Source organism: Periplaneta americana, chromosome 1 (genome assembly GCF_040183065.1).
Source record: "Periplaneta americana isolate PAMFEO1 chromosome 1, P.americana_PAMFEO1_priV1, whole genome shotgun sequence".
Lineage (NCBI taxonomy): Eukaryota > Metazoa > Arthropoda > Insecta > Blattodea > Blattidae > Periplaneta > Periplaneta americana.
In genome coordinates, this window is record NC_091117.1 from 38485982 (window position 1) to 38508251 (window position 22270).

Genomic DNA, 22270 nt, shown 5'->3' on the forward strand with positions numbered 1-22270 from the left:
CGGGGCGAGAAGGAGTTGGCTGTCGTTTGCCGTTAGGATGGCAAGACTCTGTCATCTGTTGTTCGATGACAAGCGTGTGAAGGCCGTCGGAAGAGACGCCGTGAATTCTAAATCTGCAATTTGAGAGGTCCCTCTCCTTTTAAATTGCGACTAATTGAGTGACCTCGTACATTTAATAGACAATTTAGAGGTTCTGAACTAGGGCATACGTCGTTTACAGTAAAAGGGGAATATATATGGGGAAGGGCATATAGGTCCGTGGCCCATTTCTTATAGGGCTCATTCCGACATTTGTTTTACGCCTTAGGAAAACCACGGAATACCTTAGGCAGGATGAGTTGTCTCATATAAGAGACTAGCCAATTTGGCTATTATGTAGGAGGTGATTGTTGTCATAAGCCTTGTTGAATCGTCTCAATCCTGGATGGCTCAATGTGATTTACCTTTTATACCCCAGAGCCATAATACCATAAAGGGCGCAAGACGGAAGAGTTTTGCACACTGCCTACATCACCAGGCGTTCAGTAGCAATATAGGTAATATGATTTTCTGTTTTCCTAGCTGGTTGAGCAGGACTCCAGTTCACACTGCCTCTAACAGAAATGAGTATCAGGGGTATTTCCTTGGAGATAAAGGCGACAAACACGTAGGGCTAACATCCCTACTGCTACCACTAGCGATGTTCTAGAAAAGGTGGGTTACCCTATGGATCTGCATGGATGTAATTGAATTTTATTGTAAGTTATTTATTGAATTCATAAATTACATATACATATTTAACATTTAGAGCTTGCATCCAAAAGAAAAAAATGTTCGTTCTTAGGGCAGTTTTATTTCATTTAATTTCATTTATTGTATTCCACAGATCTTACATTAGAATTGAAGTTTTAAGATGTGGAACAAGAGATAAATATATTCTTTTTAGAAATTCGTATTCTCGTACGTTTATCAAAATTATCTCTTCTTGTTTTACAAATATGGAGCAAAACCTGTCCACTAATTAATATTTTGGAGAGCCGCGGTATATTGACCGTGCAAAGATAGCATAATCATTAGTACTTATTAAATAATCAATATATAAAACAAGAGGTCAATAATAAAAAAATAGCAGTTGAAACTATAAAAAAGTAAAAATCTTAATAAAATATAAAAATTTCAACCGATTCGTGTAATTCTTAAAAAAATTGTTAAATTCATGTTTCTACACGAATATCTGTTTAAAGTTTTATGAATTGACGAAAATATTTACAAATCAACCAACATACATAATTAAAATATATTAGCATACAATCGGAAATATTTACTTCTTATGTTGTTGAGTTTAGAATTTATTGTATTAGTATTACTTTTTATAGCCTATTATGTATTTTATAATTCTAATTATAAATTATGTTAGAATAATTTTAAAGTTTATGTCGCATAATATAACATTATAATTTAAGATATAAGTTATAATTAAAATTGTAATTAGAAATTGAGACTAATAATAAACCGTAATAGAGACATTTACCCTTACTGCTCTCTTGGAATTCTGAATTTTCTTAACATCTGATTTTTTTTTTCGTGTCTCTATCGCGGATACACACAAGCGAGATGAGATTGTCATTATCTTACTGTATTTTGTTGTATTCCTGATTTTATTGTGAACAGTCCGTCTTATTCTATAACAAAGATGTAGGGAAAGTGAGCTTTTCTTTTGAAGGAAAATATGAAGTAAGGTTTAACGTGTATTCTAAGAATCTGCTTTATACAATTAGTTCTTTATTTATTTTTTATTTTAGTAGGTTATTTTACGACGCTTCATCAACAGCTTAGGTTATTTAGTGTCTGAATGAGATGAAGGTGATAATGCCGGTGAAATGAGTCCGGGGTCCATCACCGAAAGTTATCCAGCATTTGCTCATATTGGGTTGAGGGAAAACCCCGGAAAACACCTCAACCAGGTAACTTACCCCGACCGGGAATCGAACCCGGGCCACCTGGTTTCGCGGCCAGACACGCTAACCGTTACTCCACAGGTGTGGACGCAATTAGTTCTACTGGTTCATTGCTGTTCACGTGAGACCATAACATTCTGTACCACAAACATAAGAAACCATAGTTTTTCATTTGATAACTTGAGGCACTCTTTAATTAACCTATTACTATTGATAGTAAAAGTAAATGTAAATTATGTTATCTGTCTCAATTTGTTCTGTAACAGCTACGTAATGGCACACTATGAAACATTTGAACAAGTTAACTGTGTAAACATGAAGCTCAAATTGAAGAGAGTGCACGTAATGCGGCGTGCTGGCCACATTTGCCGGACATTAGAATCAGCTCCCCTGGTAATGACGCCGCGAGAGTGCTAAAGCGAAACAGATGTGACTGGCAGGGGATAACATTATGACGCTGCATTACATCACGAAACTAAAGTCACTGAGAGTCATAACGCATATTACAATAAATGACAAATCATTATCAAACAGCATTATGTAAACTTTCAGCTCGTAACATTGGCGAAGTGAAGATAAATGGTCGGTAGGGATGACTTAGATATTTTAAGATTATTCAAGAAAATGCTATTTCAGTATTTGGGCAATGATATATTGCTAAGATAAGTCCAATTTAAGGTTTTTTAAAAATATTAATGATTAATGCGCATAAAGCCAAAACCATACGGTAATTTATAATAAAATTATTGCTATTTAAATAATTTTATTATTTTTGTGGAAATGGATATTTCATTTTGGTTCCAGTTTTCAAACAAACAAGGCAAATGGCACATTAATAACTAATTAGTACTATATTAACCATATTTAGTGAAATAAAGAAAGTGAACTGGTTACATTGCTTGTCTCTGAACTAAAGGATCATGGGTTCATACCCTAACGAGGAAAATAAATTTCTCGAATTAAAAAGCCCAAAATGATGCTCTCTTCTGGAGTGAAGTTTGTTCTATGTCATTCTTAGCTGGTAGAATAATAATAAAAGAAGAAAAAATAAAAATAAAATGGATCGAGGATTTGAGAAATTCTCTACGATTGAGCGTAACGTCAATACAGAAGGAAGAGTTAATAGAATTGGGATAAATACTGTAAATAAAAATAATTTATTAAAACAGAATGTACTAGGCGGACAAGTAAAGGGCTGTTAATGCCACAGGCAAGCAACAATTAACTAGTATACTATTTATAAGCACATCAGAATATCCCGTAAATATTGTTATTGTTATTTATCCGTCTGTATTTTGTGAGTACTGTCAACTCTAAATTAACTTTCTGTAGTTCAGCAATTCTATAATTATGGGTGGGATTTTCTTACCCAGTTTTTTTAACTTCAAATGGTTATATTACTTTAAATAATGCAATGTAACTTTACATGTTTGATTTCCTCAAATGAAGCATATTATTCTACATAATGCATGTTGTTAGAACTTTTTAATATCGATGTATTTGAAATAATATTTTTAGAATTTGTTATGGGTGGGAGAAAAATTGAAAAAGCATTTTTGTGATAAATGCTAAACCAAACGTTTTTTGTTCTTTCGTTACTGTCAGAATTTTAATACCGATATTAATGAAGGAACGGAGGTTTAAAAATTTATAAATCGTTTTTTTAAGATCCTTGAAGAATATATTTATCTAGCAAAATAACTAAATAAAAGTTGCTGGCAGTGTTACGGGTGGGACAAAAAAGGTGAAGTTTAAATTTGAATTTATTTTCCTCTTTTCATTTCAATAAAACTTACTTACAGCTCTTTAAATAGTAAATTACCCCAATTATTAACAATTTTACGTGCTGACAATATGGAGGCAGGTGATCTCTATGCACCACATAGTATACAACAATTTTGAAGCCATGTGATCATTTTAGACAAAAAAAATTGTTATATGATATTGACACAAACTATTTAAATTTATACATCAAAATTTTAAGGTGCTGAAACCTAAAAAAAATAAGTAAATAAATAAATAAATTATTATTATTATTATTATTATTATTATTATTATTATTATTGTTACGAGCTCCAATTTCACTAGGCCTACTCCTACATAGACTTTTCCTTAACTTTATTTTAACCCTTAAATTGGCTAAACTTCATTTCTCACACTAGTTTATTAAACCGTGTCGGACTGTAAAGAAAACAACTACCGCAATGCCCATATTTTATATGCTGTACAACATTATAGTATAGTGAAATTTTAATTTTCCTACCAATTTTTTTTTATTGTTCTATTAAAATTATAGCATATAATTATAGCCTATTAACGTGTTGTATTCTATAGGATACTATGTCAATTTAAGGGTTAAGTAAAAATGCCCTTATTTTATGGAATGACTGTTGTATCCTATAGGATACTTTTGTCAATTTAAGGGTTAAATAAAAATGCCCTTATTTTATGGATTGGCTGAGACACGCATATATTGTGCATACATCTGTTTCGCGTCTATTAAAAGCACAACTGAATAAAATGTATCTTAAATATATTGCAACTAGAGCCCTCTTCAACCAGTTAAAAAATGAAAGGGAAATAATATACTGTATTGCTACTCAACGCCTTGTACTGTAGGCAATATGCAAAGCTCTTCCGTCATTAGGACTACCCTACTGTTCATTTTAATGAATGTTCAAGTTGTTTCGCGCTCTTTGTTGGTGGACGGACTGAGGTATAAAAAACAGACCACATTGAGCCATCCAGGTATTACAGTGGGTATCGTTAACAATGTGCAACGTGAAACTAAAACCATTAGGGGACTGAGAGTTTTTTTTCAATAACGTATCTTTTTAAAAATTATTTCTTCATGAAAAAAATAATGCATCTGCTTAGAGTAATTAAAAACCATTATATATGAACAACTTACTATATTTTGGAAGTAAACTTTTTCAGTTTAAAGTATAAACGTTGCACTGGAATGTTATCTCAATATTTGCTCTTCTGTTTTGTAAGTAGCCTAATTGTATTTCTATTTTTGCATTTGTTTACAAATCACATTCCACATTATACATTACGCTCATTTCCTTTGCTATTACTGGTGTCCATTTGTTCACTTACCTATTGGTTATCAAAATAATAAAAATTTAAGAGTATAAAAGTGAACAACTGTATGTCTATTTCAAGCAAACACATTTTATTTAATTAGACAAAGTAAATTTACTTTACTCCATTGTGTACTCAAAGAAGTTAGTGTTTGTGTATGATGAAATGGTCCTGGTGTTCTGTCTAGCCTGCAAAACATCAGGATTCACTGCTTCAAGGTCGAACATTCGATCGAATCCTCGAACTTGACGGATGTTCTATGACGACTGGTTGAATACAAACTGGTTTTAAGCCCTATTCTGTAGTTCTCTAATCCCAACCTCATCGGATTATAATAAAATCTTCCAAGTAGGTTATGTATATATGCGGTCTCCCTAGTATAGGGTAATGGACTCGTTCACATTGTTGAGTTTATCGCATATAATGTAAATGTTCAAAGTCTTTCGATTTATTGATATTGCAAGAAAAGTTACCCACTTACGGTATAGAAATTTATTTCAGATACAGATAAATCCACCAGCTAAATCACGAAGTGTGCTAGGGTTATCTAAAGTTTAGTTCTAAGTTTTCTACCTCTAACTGAACCGTTATAATGCAATACTGACAAAGGGGGGAGTGGTGAGGGCGAGAAGCGAAAAATGTATTTTTTTTTCTAATTTTCTTTCTGGTATATTTTACGACGTTTTATCAACTGCTATGGTTATTTAGCGTCCGAATGATATGAAGGTGATAATGCCTGCGATATGAATCCAGGGTCCAGCGCCGAAAGTTACCCAGCATTTGCTCTTAATGAGTTGAGGGAAAAATCCCGGAAAAAACCTCAATCAGGTAACTTGACTCAACCAGGATTTAAACCCGGGCCCGCTCGTTTCACGGTCAGGCATGCTAACCGTTACTCCACACCAGTAGACAAGTACTTCTTACAGCTACTATTAGTGCAATGAAGATATGAACTGTTTAGAGCAGAAGTGGTGTAAGTCAAAAATGGGTAATGAGGATTAAAGTAAAAACACTGTAAAATACAGCGCAAAGTAGCAATTAATATTGAATTTATTTAAACTATTAGTAGTCAGTGGATAGCACGAAGGACATATTAACTGCTACTTTGCGCTGTATTTTGCAGAATTTTTACTTTAAACCTCATTACTCAATTTTGACTTACACCACTTCTGCTCCGAACGGCTCATAGGCCTATATCACGTTATTCAGATTTTTCCCGTGAAATTTTAGAACTGTAACTCATCGTAATCACTGTTAGAATCTAACAATAATTAGGTCTTGTTTCTAATGCTTATTTTTTTATATTATCAAATGCCTGAAAATTCATTCCAATCCTACGGCTAAATTGATTGCGCGAGAAATAATAGTACGCAGTAATATACCGCTTGAAAGATCTGCACCAACTATACCTACTCTTCATTTTGGTCCACCTCAAACACAAACACTGTTATTTCGCTTGCACATTGAACGAAGTTGCTTTTTCTTATAGGCAGCACTGCATTCAGATACATGATACATGTTCTACAGCTTGTCTCTTGGCTTCAGCATTTCTCGTATTTGCCCCTCATCTCACACAGATCTGGGTCTCAGAAATGGAATCTACACTGTAAAAATTGCAATAGATTATACAAATTTCTCTGTGAATCATGTCTTTTTTTATTACTTTATTGTCCTTAAAAATCAGAAGATATTATTTACGTAACTAAGAAAATGATACTTTTGTGTAAGGGTGAAATATTTATAGATGACGCATTAGTCGAGTGCGCGAAAGATACTTTCATATCAGTTACATACAAAATTTTTTTGCACGACTACATGGAAATTCTATGTTAATTAATTAACTTATTAAATAGGCCTAAATCATAGACTACGTTTGTTCCAACAAGCAATTCAGAACGGGTTACGAACCAATACCGAACATCTTTCGATACATGCACCAGTTCAGTAAGACCTCAGAACTATTTCGGAATTTTACGTTGTCGGAACGTTTTTTTAATTGTTCCTTCACGGCCTATGCGTCAGCAGTTCTGAAGTCCCAGTTTCTGCTCTTAATCGAGAACCAATTTCACGCGTTCCGAATGAGTTTCAAAGCACGATGGAACAGGAAACTGGGAGCTCAGAACCGGTTCGGAATCAGTGGAATGCACATTGAGCTACTGCATATGAGCAGACAGTTCAGAATCGATTCTGAACAGTGCTGGAACAAACCTAGATATTATTGTAGGCTAGGAGTCAAGGCCTACTAATACTACATTTTCTTCATAGTACGAATAGGTTTAGATATAAAATCATGATTGTTATGTAGTTACGGTACAGTCTTTATGCTCGACCATGCCGAAATGTAGTAATTATACACCTGGTAGCAGTCCTTTAATGCATGTCATTAAAGTACACCTACTCATTAAAGTACAGGTGTTCAGCCAATGACAACTCAGCTTACAGGTGTTCAGCCAATGACAAGTCAGCTTTGTACCGTTATAAAACCTCAAGTATCGATTATTCTCGGATATGCAATCGAAAGAGAATTAGCGAAAAGTCACGGAGGCTGGAAATCCAATACTGTCGCAGAAGGTTATATTCTGTTACTATAATAATTAGCGTTAATTGTAAATAATATTCAAATAAATTCAATTTGTCATCTCGTTTTTCAATGTCGAATTCAATAATCAAGGTTATATTAAGTTTAACGGAATTACATCAAGGTCAATGACATTATTGTTCGTCGGAAAAAATCAATACTTTCGCTCTGCGCACATCTCACAATTCACGATCTAGAACAAGGTCACTTCCGATCTTGTCATATACAAATAAAATGTATACATCTAAATAATTTCAAGTTAGAAATATGGTCGAGCATAAAAAGTCGTATGAAACTCGCCTATAATGGTAATTAAGAAGCTCGTATGAAAATTATGAAACTCGCTTGCGCTCGTTTCATAAACATCCATACTCGCTTCTTAATTACTATCATTATAGGCTCGTTGCATAATGCGCTATTATAGTAGGTCTAGTTATAACGTTATGAAGTTGTTTGTACAATATTTTTGCTTCTGTAAGTAAAAGCTAAATAAAATTATCTGTTAGCATTTTTTGTCGACTAGGAGGCACTGACTACAATTTCTGTGTTCATAGTCGGCGATGTGTTGATATTGTGACTTGATAGAGTTCACTTATTGTGTTGTCATAGCTGTTTGTATTACTATGAAAACTCTGCAGTATTCGTACGGAAAAGGAAATAGCAACAATATTTTTGCTGTACGCGTACAGCAAAGAATAACTTTCTAATCAATAATATATTATGAAAAACAGCAGTTTCCATGTAGGTGTGCCAAAATATAAATAACATAATGAAGATATTCCACAACCGAAATAAAATTTAACGTTGTCATGGTAACTGAATACAAGAACGTCTTATTTGACAATATCTTATAGTAGAACCAGAGCCATCTAATATAGAAAGTTGGAACCTTGGGTTGGCAACACTGTAAATAACTGTCAAGTGGAGACCTACAATACAAAAACACGTATTTGTGTTAATGTCGATTTTAAATGTAAATGAATGTTATAACATTAGTGTGTGTCGATGAAATTATGTTCGCGGAAAGTACGTCGTTATTGAATTAACTGAATTATTTATTTTTGGTATGAGTAACATTTCTTTATGTATTTATTTATTTGCCCTTGTACCATCAATAAAAAACACGTATGCTTTTAATTCTTTTAAGTTATTTTAAGTGACACAGTCGTTGTATGCAAATACTTAAGTACACGATATTCTGAAACTCAAATAAAATACAATTTAGGATTACATAATGAATTACGTACAACAATACTCCGAATCTTGATCATCTCCACTTACTTTTGTATAAATTAATGTCGAAAATGTATACGTGACAAATCAAAGCACTATTGGTAATGTCGAATTCATTCAAACCACGTGTTTGTTTCGCCTCAGCTCAGTGTTGCCAAACGTACCAATGCTCCGGCTTATAACTGAAGGTGGCTCAGGTAGAACTAAACCCTAATAAAATTAAAACTTACCTAACATAAGTTAGTGAACGATGTGCTTGAAGAGGTAACGAAGAACTATGATAACAATTATAATAGCGTAAATTGAGAAAAGAAAAGACTATTTTAATGTTTACTGTTATAAACTGCTAACACTAAAACAGGATTTTTTTCATTTCATTACAGATTCTAGACTTTACCCCAGTTTCCTTGCAAGAAGAAATTTAAAACCAAATACAACAACTGAATACCGAATAATTAAAGTTGGAAGTGTTCTGAACTAAGTTTCAGCTACACATTTAACAGGCCTGTATGAGTTGAGTGCAGTGGGTAGAAAAATGGGTATGAATTAAATTTCGATAGACGCTGGTTTACCGAAATTCCCCTCCTAAGGTTACTCTCTGTTTCCAACACTTTTTCCACCATCTGAAGGCGAAGTAACATGGTGATTTCTATATTTCACTAGCAACGAAAACAATAAAAAAAAACTTAATAACTTTATGATGTCTTTACTGTGTTAACTTTTGCAATTTCCCTGGCTGACTAGTTTCGACGTGGTATCTTTCATTGTCCGAAATATAGTTAAGATCCTATGCTGTCTTCTGGTTTCCTGTTGTGGTGAGGTGTGTTCATGATTATGTCGAAAAGGATGTGTGTTTTGAAATTCATTTGAGTGTTCAGGATGTGATTTGGGTGTGTTTTTGTACGTTTATAAATTCTATTTTGTTCTAGGGTGCTAAGTTCCTGAACAATATATATATATATATATATATATATATATATATATATATATATATATATATATATATATATATATTCTCCCTGTAACATAGTCCTAGTAAGCTTATATTAAATTAATTTTCATCATTTTACTAGCTATCTCAAATATTAAATTAATTATAATTCATTGAATTAAATTAGCTCATAAATTAAGTTACTACTTTACCTTATAGATTTATCTAAATTTAAATAAATGTGTAGTGAAGATTATTGCTGGAGAACCTTTTAAGTGTAGTGAAAGTATTTGTAATTTAAATTTATGTATTGTATTGATTAAGGCTGGTTGAGTGGAAGAGAAGGCCTTATGGCCTTAACTCTGCCAGCGAAAATAAAACATTATTATTATTATTATTATTATTATTATTATTATTATTATTATTATTATTAACACTCAAACGAACTGAACTTCGAAACAAGTCAGCCAGGGAAATTGCAAAAGTTAACATAGTAAAGATATCATGAAGTTCTTCCGTGATTGGGCTATAAGGGTTAAAAGGATGTATCGAACTTACTTACTTACTTACTTACAAGCGGCTTTTAAGGAACCTGCAGGTTCATAGCCGCCCTCACATAACCCCACCATCTCAAACGTCTGGAATTAATGTTCCTAATTATGTCAGGTGAAGAATAAAATGCGTGCAGCTCTGTGTTGTGTAACTTTTTACATTCTCCTGTAACTTCATGACTCTTAGCCCCAAATATTTTCCTAAGAACCTTATTCTCAAATACCCTTGATCTCTGTTTCCCTCTCAAAGTGAGAGTCCAAGTCTCACAACCATATAGAACAAATTCTAACTTTCAGATTTTTTGACAGCAGACTAGATGATAAAAGCTTCTCAACCGAATAATAACAGGCATTTCCCATATTTATTCTGCGTTTAATTTCCTCCCGAATGTCATTTATATGTGTTACTGTTGCTCCAAGATACCTGAATTTTTCCATCTCTTCGAAGGAAAAATCTCCAATTTTTATGTTTCCATTTCGTACAATATTCTGGGAGTGTATTGAACAATAAATAATAATAAAAAAAAAAAGATATTTGTTTACTTTAGCAGTACCAACTACAAATCCCTTATCTATCACACACGGAACAGATGCATTATAGGGGCCAACCTCCTGATTGGTTGAATAGTGACCTTGTCGCAGTCCTTGGTCTCCTATCACTTAGTTATTGCCTCATCTAACCCACTCTAACCTTGTCATATTCCTCGGTCTCATGTCACTTAGCTGTCTTATCATCTAACCTAACCTTTAACTCGTAGTATTTACGGAAATGCACGTCGGCATAGGGTTAAACACAGAGCAACACAATTCCCACAATCAGACGCTACCACTAATATTATATTCCAAATATGGTAAACACAATGAACCATTAAACTAAGTAATTACTAAATAAAACCCGCCTGATTAATCCATCATTGTTTCCTTTCCAATTTCAAACGACTTCACGCAGATGGAAAAATCTCTTTGTATACTAGGATCTCTCAATATAAGAGACTTCAAATAACTATTAAGCCAAGATTTTATTCAATGAACAGTGCTTCAGATAAGAAATTCATCCTATGTCTCTATTAACTTAAGGCACGTTGGAAAAATATTACTGAAAACATGCAATAAAAACATCACTAAATCATTTTCTTACCTGATTGTTCGGAAAGGTGCCGTCCTTGTCGATTGCATTCACTTGCGTCACTTTGGTACCGATTGGTTCACCTTCAAGAACAGTCTCCTGTTCTCGCTCAGTGAAAAGTGGAATTTCATCATTCACGTCCTCCAGCATGATGAAGACCGTGGCTTCGGATGCCAGCTGCTGGGCCCCATTATTCTGCAAGCAATTTCCCATGTTGTTGCTACAATATCGTCTAACAGAGAACTTACTCAACTAGCTTAATTGAATAACTGTACAGGGTGATTTATATAGAACTAACACATTTCTTTCTTTATTTCAAAACGAATTATGCTAGCCAAAATTTGTTATAGCCTACCTCAAATGTAGAGTATCTTTGGGAGATTACTAACCTCTATAGCAAATATTGAAAATTCTTTATTTATTCGGCTGGAAATTCACTTAATGACCAATTTTTAACGTCAAATTAAGCAGAAGTTTTGATTCCCTGTCTCGAGAGATGCGCAGATGTTTTTTTCTGAAAAACTAATCAAAATACAGCAAAAGGGTTTTTGACTTTTTATTGCTCTTTACTAAAGGAATTATCCGCAAGAATTAATAACATTACTTATGGTTCACCTTGTATGTTTTGTATAATTAGCATTTAAAATCTTTTCTTTGTTAACATTTCAGCCTGGTGGGAGCAATATTACTCCTGAAGTCGAATTTACCATATCTATACCAGGAATAATATTACTCCGTAATAAAATACGCTTTTAAATGTTTTCAGCGCACGGTAATGTAATTAAAAGATTGGAAGAGTTTGCAATATATTACCCAATCATTCTGTTTGTGGAACGTCGGTTCATATACGATGTCCTTCTCTTTCTAACAGAGTAATAACATAAGGTCGCAGCGTCACTGTTTACGTTCCACATACAGTATGAGTACAAAATGGTCTAGTACATCATGACGGAATGGCAACAGAGTATAACAGCAGGCCTAATGCATTATATTAAAAAAAAAAGACACACTTGAAATTGTTTAAGTCAGGTGTATTTTACTTTGTAGCGAAATTATTTGGCTCTATGTAAGTCTCGAAAGAATATTAGAGAAAACATACCGTACTTTTGATGTATAATTTTCGAAGAACAATCGCTGGAAAAATAACTTCTCTTTGAACACGTATTATTCCCTCAATTTCGTGGCGGAGCGTGCTGTACATTATATATAGGGGTCAAAAAAGTAATAAAATGTATAATTATATCACCACCTACATCGTCATTACTTAGTATTTATTTGTTCCCGGAAACTTAAATTTTAACGACTATGCATTTAGCAGCCGATCTCTACTGAACTGCAAGAAGAGAAATATGAGTATATTCGAAGGTGTAGGTTTAGGCATAAGTTAAAAACTATACAATTAAAATTACAGGAAAAAATTATTTTACTCTTACGGAAAGCATACTTACATTACAGTATTTAAACATAAAGCATAGAACAAAACTCGATCAATGTCACTAAAATCAACGCGCAAAAACTTACGCGAGACAAAAAATATCTTTGTCTTCCACCATCTTTACATTCTGTATCACTCCTGCTAGTGTCACACAGACACGCACAAAAAAAGCCAACGTTCATTGGTCTTAATTTTCCTACAGTAGAACACAACCAATCACATTTCTTTGTCAGTAGGATGACCAGCTGATTGAAGCAGTCAACGATATACTGGATACCTAATATCTTTGCTCGATACAGACAGTAGAAGTTGTAGATGAAGCCATGGCCTACCTTATTGCATTAGCTAAAAAATAGATTCTAGAGTAGTACCACAGTCTAGTATATATAGCCACGAAGTATGAGTTTATGAGGATATTAGGAACAATAGACTGTGCAGGTACTATTTCGCATTATCTGTGATGAGGCGATAGTAGCAATCCTAGTGGTTAGCTACTATCTATGGATGCATATTTACTACGCATTGAGCTTCGTGACTGTGGTAGTACCACAGTATAGTACATACAGTCACGAAGGTTGAGTTGTGAGGGTGCTAGGAACAATAGACTGTGCCGATACTATTTCGTATTGTCAGTAATGAGGCGATATTAGCGATCCTAGTAGTTAGCAACTATCTATGGATGCATATTTACTACATATTGAGCTTCGTGACTGTATGTTCTAGACTGTGGTTGCCCTAAGTAACGGTAAAAAAGAAATGTGGGTGATAGGTTATTGTAGCTTCAATTTTTAGAACCAGACTGGACCACACTTTACAAAAAAAAAAAAAAACATAAATAAATAAATAAAATACCTTATAGATAAAAAAAATAATCAGGTAAGTTGTTTATGTAGATCAGGGGCGTATTTTGCGGGCTACCGGGACCGGTAGCCCAAGGAAACTACAAAAGAAAAAGTTTATAATATAACATAATGTAATAATTTTATATTATTAGTTTTACCATAGTAATTAAAATTAAAGTAATTGTTAGATATATTTTGTGTAATAATAGGGTCAGCGGTAGCCCAAACCCTTTAACCAGTATATGCCACTGATGTAGATTCTCTGTAGAGTATATATGTAGAGTATAATTTTCTGCCTTTAAGACAGGGAATCTGAGGGCAGTACCAATTACATTACGAAATATTTTCGCAGCAACATGAATAATTAAGAAATCAAATAAAAAGGGTTATGAAATTTTAATTTTATTTTTATTCATCATCTTCATCATCATCATCATCATCATCAGCAGCAGCAGCAGCACCACCACCACCACCACCACCACCACCACCACCACTACCAATCAATTATAGAAAATACAGTTTTAAAATTACACTTTCAAATAATTTACACCACAAGAGATAATTATTCTTATAAAATAATGCACTACACAATATTATAAAATAAATTCTAGGCAATGAGATATAATACTGAGTATAAATTCTACTACAATCATCATACAACTTAAGATGAGATGCTCTGCCAATGCACAATTTTCCTATGTTTTAATTATATTAATTTTCTCAGTGTTCAAAAGTGTGCTTATTACACTCTATTGCCTTCCTTTTACAATATATAATTTATAAGATGAAATCTTACCTCTACTCGTATAGTTAGATTATATTCTTTTATAGTTTCATAATCTAACGGATGATTAACTTTTATATCTGCCCAAGTGAATCCGTTATCCGCTCTTTGTTGTAAGTAAAACGTATGAAACTTGTTGGTTTGTGCTGTTGACCCTGGCATAAGGTGATAGAACACTGTGGGATTCCCATCTATCCCAGAGCTGTGAAGACATGATAACATAAATGAGCGAAACACAGTAACATTTAGCATAAACTATTCCTATTAAGTTCAAATTTGTATTCAATATAATCTGCTAATACAATCTATTAATATCAGTATCTATGGTAAGTTCCAAGACTATCTTAGGAATATGTATGAAATTTTAGTTCAGCAAAATGTCTATATAAATGTTACCTGAATTCTTCAGTGCTTTCCCCATTTCTTTAAAAGACAAAATAATGATTATGTATAGTTCTCATGTAGTGTAAAATCTGATTGACAGTTCAAATTTTTACAATTGTAAATGTTTCTTTCAAAATTCAAAAAATGTAAAAAGTTCACTACATGCATGTCAAAATTGCCTGAAGGGTTTCTGAATGGATATATTGTCTAACTTACAACTCGCTTTTAATGCTTATGGCACAGGCAGAAATTGATACTGTACTATACATTGCTGTTTTACCAATTGTCACACATTAACAAATGCAAACATGCAACTTGAAACTGTTAAAAAATAAAAAAATAACTTCATCTTTTGCTTCATAATTATTGTTTTCTCAGCATCCACAAATTTTACAACAAAATAGTACTACAAAAACTACTAACAAAAATCATGCTACAAAAATCACAAAAAAGTTATTGTCATGAAATTCAAAAATAAAAAAAAGTTTTGCTGATGCTGCAACGTATTTACCTTAGTTACGTAAATGCCTGACAATGAAGCATCGGAATATTACCATTATAAACATGGGTATCGCCTGGAATCCCACACCTAGACATTCCCATAACAAAGCTTCTGTTACACAAATTATTTGGCATGCTCTTTAAGCCAGCTATCACTTGATCAATTATGCATGTTAAAACATGGCTCATTAATGCATTTTATATTATATTAATAATTTAATAAAATATTAACCAATTATGAAACAAATTTTACTTACTTCATAAACATCACTGCAAGTTTACACTGAATGTTGTCAGCAATATTACACAAACCCAGAAAGCATTGAAATACCAGATTCCTTGAGATTACTGCATAGACTGGTGCTTGAGACAGAAAGGAAAGTCTGCGCTTCAGTTAATGCAACAGTGATATCTTGTGCAGTCTTGAAAGATGTAGTGAATGACAACATTCAGTGCAAATAAGTAAGTCTAAGGTATGTATCTGCTAGAAGACATAATTCAAGTTAGATCCCTAAATTTCTTGTGGGTGTTAGAGATTTAGTATGACTTCTTTATCGAAAAACAGAGTACAGCTCTTTTACATATAGCTGTGCTGACTGTGAGACTTCTAGCATAGCCCACACCAGCAAGGCTTATTAAGTAAGTACATTTAGCACAATGAAATGGAAACACCCGTCAATTTAGAGGGCGCTTTCTGAAATGAGGCCTCACAGCAGCGCGTCACAAAAGCCTGCAGTGGGACCGTGGTGTTTCCATTTGATTGCACAAGCGTTGATCCGGCGACTAACTAAGACTTTCCCGACCGACTCGAGATGGTCTCATAACACATGACAAGTAGTACAGGGTAACAGGGGTTGGGTTGGACAACCACACACCAAGATGAAGTTTGGACGTGCATTACGTGTGGGGAGGCAGCGTGCAATATACAACTCCCACAGTGCCGTGCAAGGGTCAGGCGTGCCGCACGGAGCAACCAACATTGAATCGGATGACAGACCTGGCTTTAACCGATACAACTTTTGCCCCGATCGGCATGTTTTCTTTAATGTAGATGGGTCCGTAGACCACATGGTCCCACACTGGAGGATTGTTTGCACGGTCCACAACATCAATTTGAACTTCCACGGTTCGGGACAAGGGAGGGTACCCTTTATCTTGAGCCATGGCCTCCAACTTGTATGTTTCTCGCTATATTAAAAAATGTTCAGTGGAAAAACAAGAAAAAAATCACGCCGTTAGTCATGTTAGTCCTTATGTACTAATCGAGAGAAGGATGGTTACTTGGGACAGAGGGCGGGGGCACGCAAGGTGGATGAACCCAACCAGCAGAGTGACCGGGGTGATTCTCCTGGCAACCGAACCTTCCCCGCGCCTGGCCGCGAACTCGTTCCCCCCGCTGAACGACGAAACTGTGGCGTTCTCCTGCAGCCGTCGGCAGCACCCCAGTCGTGCGCGGTTACCAGGGGAATGCACCAGCCTTGTCACCGAGGAGCTTACAACTAAGCGACGTGGCGATACAAACCTGGCTTTCACGGACGTCACTACTGTACCAACTGTGACATTTTCTTTGATGTGAATGGGGCCGTATACGTTCACGTCCCACAGAGGAGGCTTATTGTTCCTGTCTACGACGTCTAATTCAACGTCCACATCTGCATAGGAGGGAGGGCTGCCCCTGTCCGAGGCACGGACACGCAGGCGGTACCTTTCTCGCTACAGTGGCATGAAAAGATGTGCCGTCAGGTCAATGGGGAGATAACAAGCACAACGTTTAATTCAAATAAATAAACAAACAAATCAAAACAATCAAACTCAAATTAAATATCACAAATCCTGACCTTTCTAACTTAAAAAACTTAAGGGACAAAGAAACCACACATAATCTGATAAAACTTAACTATGCATTTAATGAATGTCTCATATGATATATAAATGACTCGTTCTCATTATATTCTGACTGCAAACTTCAAGACATTAACAGGCAATAGCTACTAAGAGTTACCGTCAGATATCATCGGATTTTTACTTCCGATGACGAAAATTATTAAATTTGATACAGGCTAATTGGTAATAGTAATGCAACTTAACATTATTTCAACTATACTACTTCTATACCACTACGGAATCACGAGGCTTGAATGTTCCATTCCATGTTTGGACACAGACATGGAGTGACCTACTTACTGGAAAACATCCCTTGTTGTGGTTCAATTCCGAAGAACAGAAATGGTGCAATTAACGAAATAAAAACAAGAGTATCAAAATTATAAACAATGTCATCAAAGCAGGCAGTTTACATGCGGAAAACTATGCATTTCCAAATGTCAGTGGGGATTGAAGGAGGGTGAAAAAAGACGACGTTCTCTTAAACACGGCGTCCAAAAATGACGGACGCTTTCCTGATAGGTACGCTGCCCCATACACAGAAGGAAAAATGTCACAAATGTGATATCGACCAAGTAATATCAGAGTAAACCCACCAAAAGGGCTCAAAAAAATCCACCTCTGATACTCTTAGTCGACCAAAATGCCACAAACATCGTATACTATCACTTTGTCTCCTCCTGAAAAGGGAGGCAAAAAAAGACATATCAAGACAAAAACATACTATGTCAATAAAATTGTAGTTTCAATCTGCAAAAATCACTACACCCTCTCTGAAAAGCAGTTGAACAAAATTAGCATATTGGATTCTTACGAATCCAGCATACATTTTAGGTATCAACCACAAAAAAATTCAACATTTAGTCTTCACTACATTGATCATGAAGAACAGCTCTTCAAATACTGTAAAATATTGAAAAAAGTGGTTATATCCCCAGTTTTATCAAAATATTGCGTTGGTAAGAAAACATATACTTCAAAGTATATCCAAGCTTATGATACTGGATTTCAAATCGCCAAGAACTCATAAAATGTGCATTTGGATATACAGTGTGTATATGTCTGAAACAGTGAAGTACAGTATACATAATGAAAAGTACTCAAGGTAAGTGCCGTAGAAAGGAAACTTATTCAAGATATATTTACTGTGAAATGTTGTATGCTTTAGAGCAACGTAAAGTAACGTGTGATCAAATCAAGTAATATAACCCAAGAAGCTGAAGATATATACACAATCGCAACAACAGTCTGCTTATTGCAAAGTGTGGATGCACACCGAAATTAGTACCATCATATTACCATCACCTTTACATGTGCTCTGCAACTCCATCGGGGTTCTACCAACGTGATCTCAATCCAACTACGACAAGAGTTTCATTTGTGGGCCACAAACACAAAGCATGCAACTCGATACTATTTTCAAATGTGACTGACCAAACTTGTAGTGGAGTTGTTCAACTAATTTGAATCCATTTCAAAAAAGAGCAAAGAAGTACCCAATACCACATTTTTAACAACAATAAGTGACAGGAAGACGAGGAAAACTTACTTAAAATCATTAGCAAAGGAAGCATATTATGATTGCAGGACGAATAAAAAAATGCTCCAAAGAAGACTTCAAAATTATACGTTTTGTGAGATGTATTCACCAGAAATTCTATTTTGTGTTTGAATGATACACTAATTAAAAAATTCCACATTAAGTGACAATGATACAGTATAACTTATTTTATGCGTTTCGGACTTCATATGTTTTTCGAACTTATTCGTTTTTTTTTCTGAAGTCCCAGCAAAATCTCTATACAGTACTTTCCATATTAATTTATGTCGGAAATATGTTTTTCGTTCCATCGTTTTTTACACTTACTCAACTGTATTTTAAAGCCAGAAGATACGAAATGTTATTTTACGTTCTAAATTAATTTGTTTAACATTAGGTTTGCTGTGAAAATGTAAGAAAGCGAACAGTTATCACAATTTCAGGACATGGTTTATTCTTTAGAAGCAAACAATAGTAAACAGTTCAAGATAACCGACTTTTTTGGAAAATAATTACAAGTTATAAAGGGGAGTGATCTGTGAAATTTCTATTTTCTATATTTTTCAAGCTACGTCCTTCATTTTTTGTACACATGATCACGGTATGATAGATAATAATGTGGTGAAGTTTCACTTCTGTTGTTCAATTACTTTCTGAGTTATTAGCAAGAATATTTTGAAAAAATTTGCATATTTCAAAATGAAATTTGTAGCTCAGTTTTTCACTAAAATATTTTAAATTTTTTTCCAAGACCAGTGGCATATTTAGGAAAACATCACGCATTACTTTTCCTATATCTTTACTACAAAAGGGGGAAAAATAACAACCCCTGCATACCTAACAATAGAAATTTTCCATTGCCACTATAAATATTTCATTTTTTATTTCGAAAAGTATTCATTTAATCATAAAACCCATGCTCTATTTTGTTAACTACAGTGTATAGAACATGCATTAAAATGTTATGTTCCTAGCAACAAAACTGTAAGAGCCTTTACACACCGAAACTGACGAAATGTGCTGAAAAAAAGTGTGGGAAAACAGCTTGTAAAATTTGCATGGAATTTAAATTCAAGGGTGTAGCCATTTATATCTTGGGCGTAATTTGTATGCTTTCGAGTGCCGCAGAGCATTGAAACTTCCTCAACATATAAATAAGAAATTGCCGATTGCCTGATTCATTTTTACAAGAAAACGAAAATGCGATTTTTGATTGAAAATTACCAAAAATTTCACCCATCACTCCCCGTAAATGAAGTTCATACGAAAAGAACAAAGTACGTACTGTTCATTAAGTTAATTCCGTAAAATTTTCTGCAGTGAAAATTTGTCTCTAAACAGCTAAGATTTCCTACAAATAATCTTTAACCCGTTCTTCCCGTATAGTCTTCAAATGCTATTTCAGATGTTATTAACTGCTACTACTTCAGTTACAGTATACATTTTTCAGACTTATGCATTTTTGTACCCCGTAAAAATGTATAAAACAAGTTTTACCGTATAATCATAATTCGAATAAAAAAATCCCATAAACATCATAAAGCAGACTTCAAAATTATAAGTTTTGTGAGATATGTACACTGGAACTATTTTTAACGATACACTGATTAAAAAATTGCACATTAATTGTAATTGATACAAGGCTCGTTACAAATAAACAGCTGGGCATATTGATTGCTCAAAAATTCCTACCATTTCACTTGGTATCACAATCACATGCTTCCTTTTCTAACAACTTTAATTAGCTTCTTTTCTTAGCACTCATTATTGTTAAGAACTTTGTCTCGTGCTTCTTCTTTGCTCTTCTATTGAATGGATTTGGTGTAATTAATTTATTTGGAAGTTTCGTTTGTGAAAAAAATAAGCTCGAAAATTCAGCAGAAGGCTTCATGTTTATTTGCCTAACAAATGAAACCCTTGCCTCAAACAAGTCATAGGAAGAATGGAAAAAGAAACAGCAGCAAAGCAGACTCAGTAATGTAACTGCATACATGCACTCCTTCAAAGACTCACACATCCAACCAACACACAGACACTCCAGCTCTTACATTCTGCATTGTTCAGAGTACACTCTGAGGACATGTATGTATGCAAGAGTGAAAGAAAGATGACAGCTAGCACAAACCAGCCAGAGATAGAGCGGGACTTACATCCAGCGGTTTCCTCAACACAATCCAGCCAGACTCCTGCTGGATCTCAAAGTATTCGAGATCCGAAGGATTGTAGGGAGCACTTAGTGTATAAACAATTGCTCCATTGTTGTCAGCATCTTCATCAGATGCAGATACTCGCAAGATATTTGTGCCAATACTTGCGTCTTGTTTTACATTCTCTACGTATTTCTAGATAAAATCAAACAAATAAATGAATTAGTACAGTATTAGTATGTCAATAAATTACACAAATTTCATAGGCCTATGGAAAGTTATGCTATTTTTATCAGGTTACCTAAGATATAAGCTTCTACATTAAAGTATTTCCTTCTAATGAGCTCGTCATATCCAATGTAATAAGTACTGGTAATTAAAAATGTATGAATTCTGTATATAATTCAATAAGTAATGGCAACATTACTGTAAATCAATGCTCCTAGCAGTGACCATTGAAATCTTGTAATACGTAATACAGCAGCAATTATTTCATAAATATACAATTTGAAAGTCTCGAAGTAACCATATTTTGTAAATACAGTGACTGTTTCTGCTTTGTAGCACATAGGCCTACTACAGCTCTAAGAAATGTTCAGTAAGTGTTCCATAAAAATCCAAGTGGCAAGAGAAAAAAAATGCAAGTTGATGCTTTTAAAAGAAGCTTATGGGAGAGAAGTTCTACCACAATGAACTATTGCAAGATGGGTGGAAGCGAGGCATTCACTTTCAATCAAGAGCTGACAACCAAAGAGTTTTAGATCAATCAGTGAGAGAGGCATCCAGAAATGATGCTGCAGATGGAGTCCGCCATCTCCCAAGGATTTGACAACATATTGTTGACATGGTAGGGGACTATATTTGAAGTGAAATTTAAAAAAAAATTATGGTTTATTTAACGACGCTCGCAACTGCAGAGGTTATGTTAGCATCACCGGTGTACCGGAATTTTGTCCCGCAGGAGTTCTTTCACATGCCAGTAAATCTACTGATATGCCATCGACCTAGGCTGGGATCGAACCCGCAACCTCGAGCACATAAGGCCAGCACTATACAGACTACACTATCAAGGCCGATTTATTTGAAGTAAGTAATGACAAAAGTAACCTAAATAAATTTAATGCGAAACAGTAACTATGTTGCCATTACTTTTCGAATGTCCTGGTATTACCTTTTAGAGACTTTAATGAAATATTTACTACTCTTGTTTTAAAATATTGGCAATGGAGTAATTTATTTACATAAAATACACCAGGTAGATTTAAATATTGAAAGTGATTATATGTCAAGCAATATAAGATCTTAAAATT

The 22270-nt window shown here is 34.3% G+C and overlaps 1 protein-coding gene across 3 annotated transcripts in view; it reads right to left on the reverse strand.

The window, feature by feature from the left end:
• The window catches only part of LOC138694624 (neural-cadherin-like), a 1043497-nt gene that overhangs the window by 47831 nt on the left and 973396 nt on the right, over positions 1-22270 (reverse strand). For 2 of the 3 annotated variants that reach the window (XM_069818553.1, XM_069818562.1), the window contains 4 exons: positions 20964-21155; positions 16387-16577; positions 14517-14706; positions 11456-11638 (listed from right to left, as the gene is read on the reverse strand). In XM_069818553.1, the coding sequence (XP_069674654.1) occupies positions 11456-11638; positions 14517-14706; positions 16387-16577; positions 20964-21155 (756 nt within the window). Of the gene's footprint in view, positions 1-11455; positions 11639-14516; positions 14707-16386; positions 16578-16911; positions 17103-20963; positions 21156-22270 lie in introns of all 3 variants that reach the window. The other variant, XM_069818545.1, reaches the window with a different exon arrangement.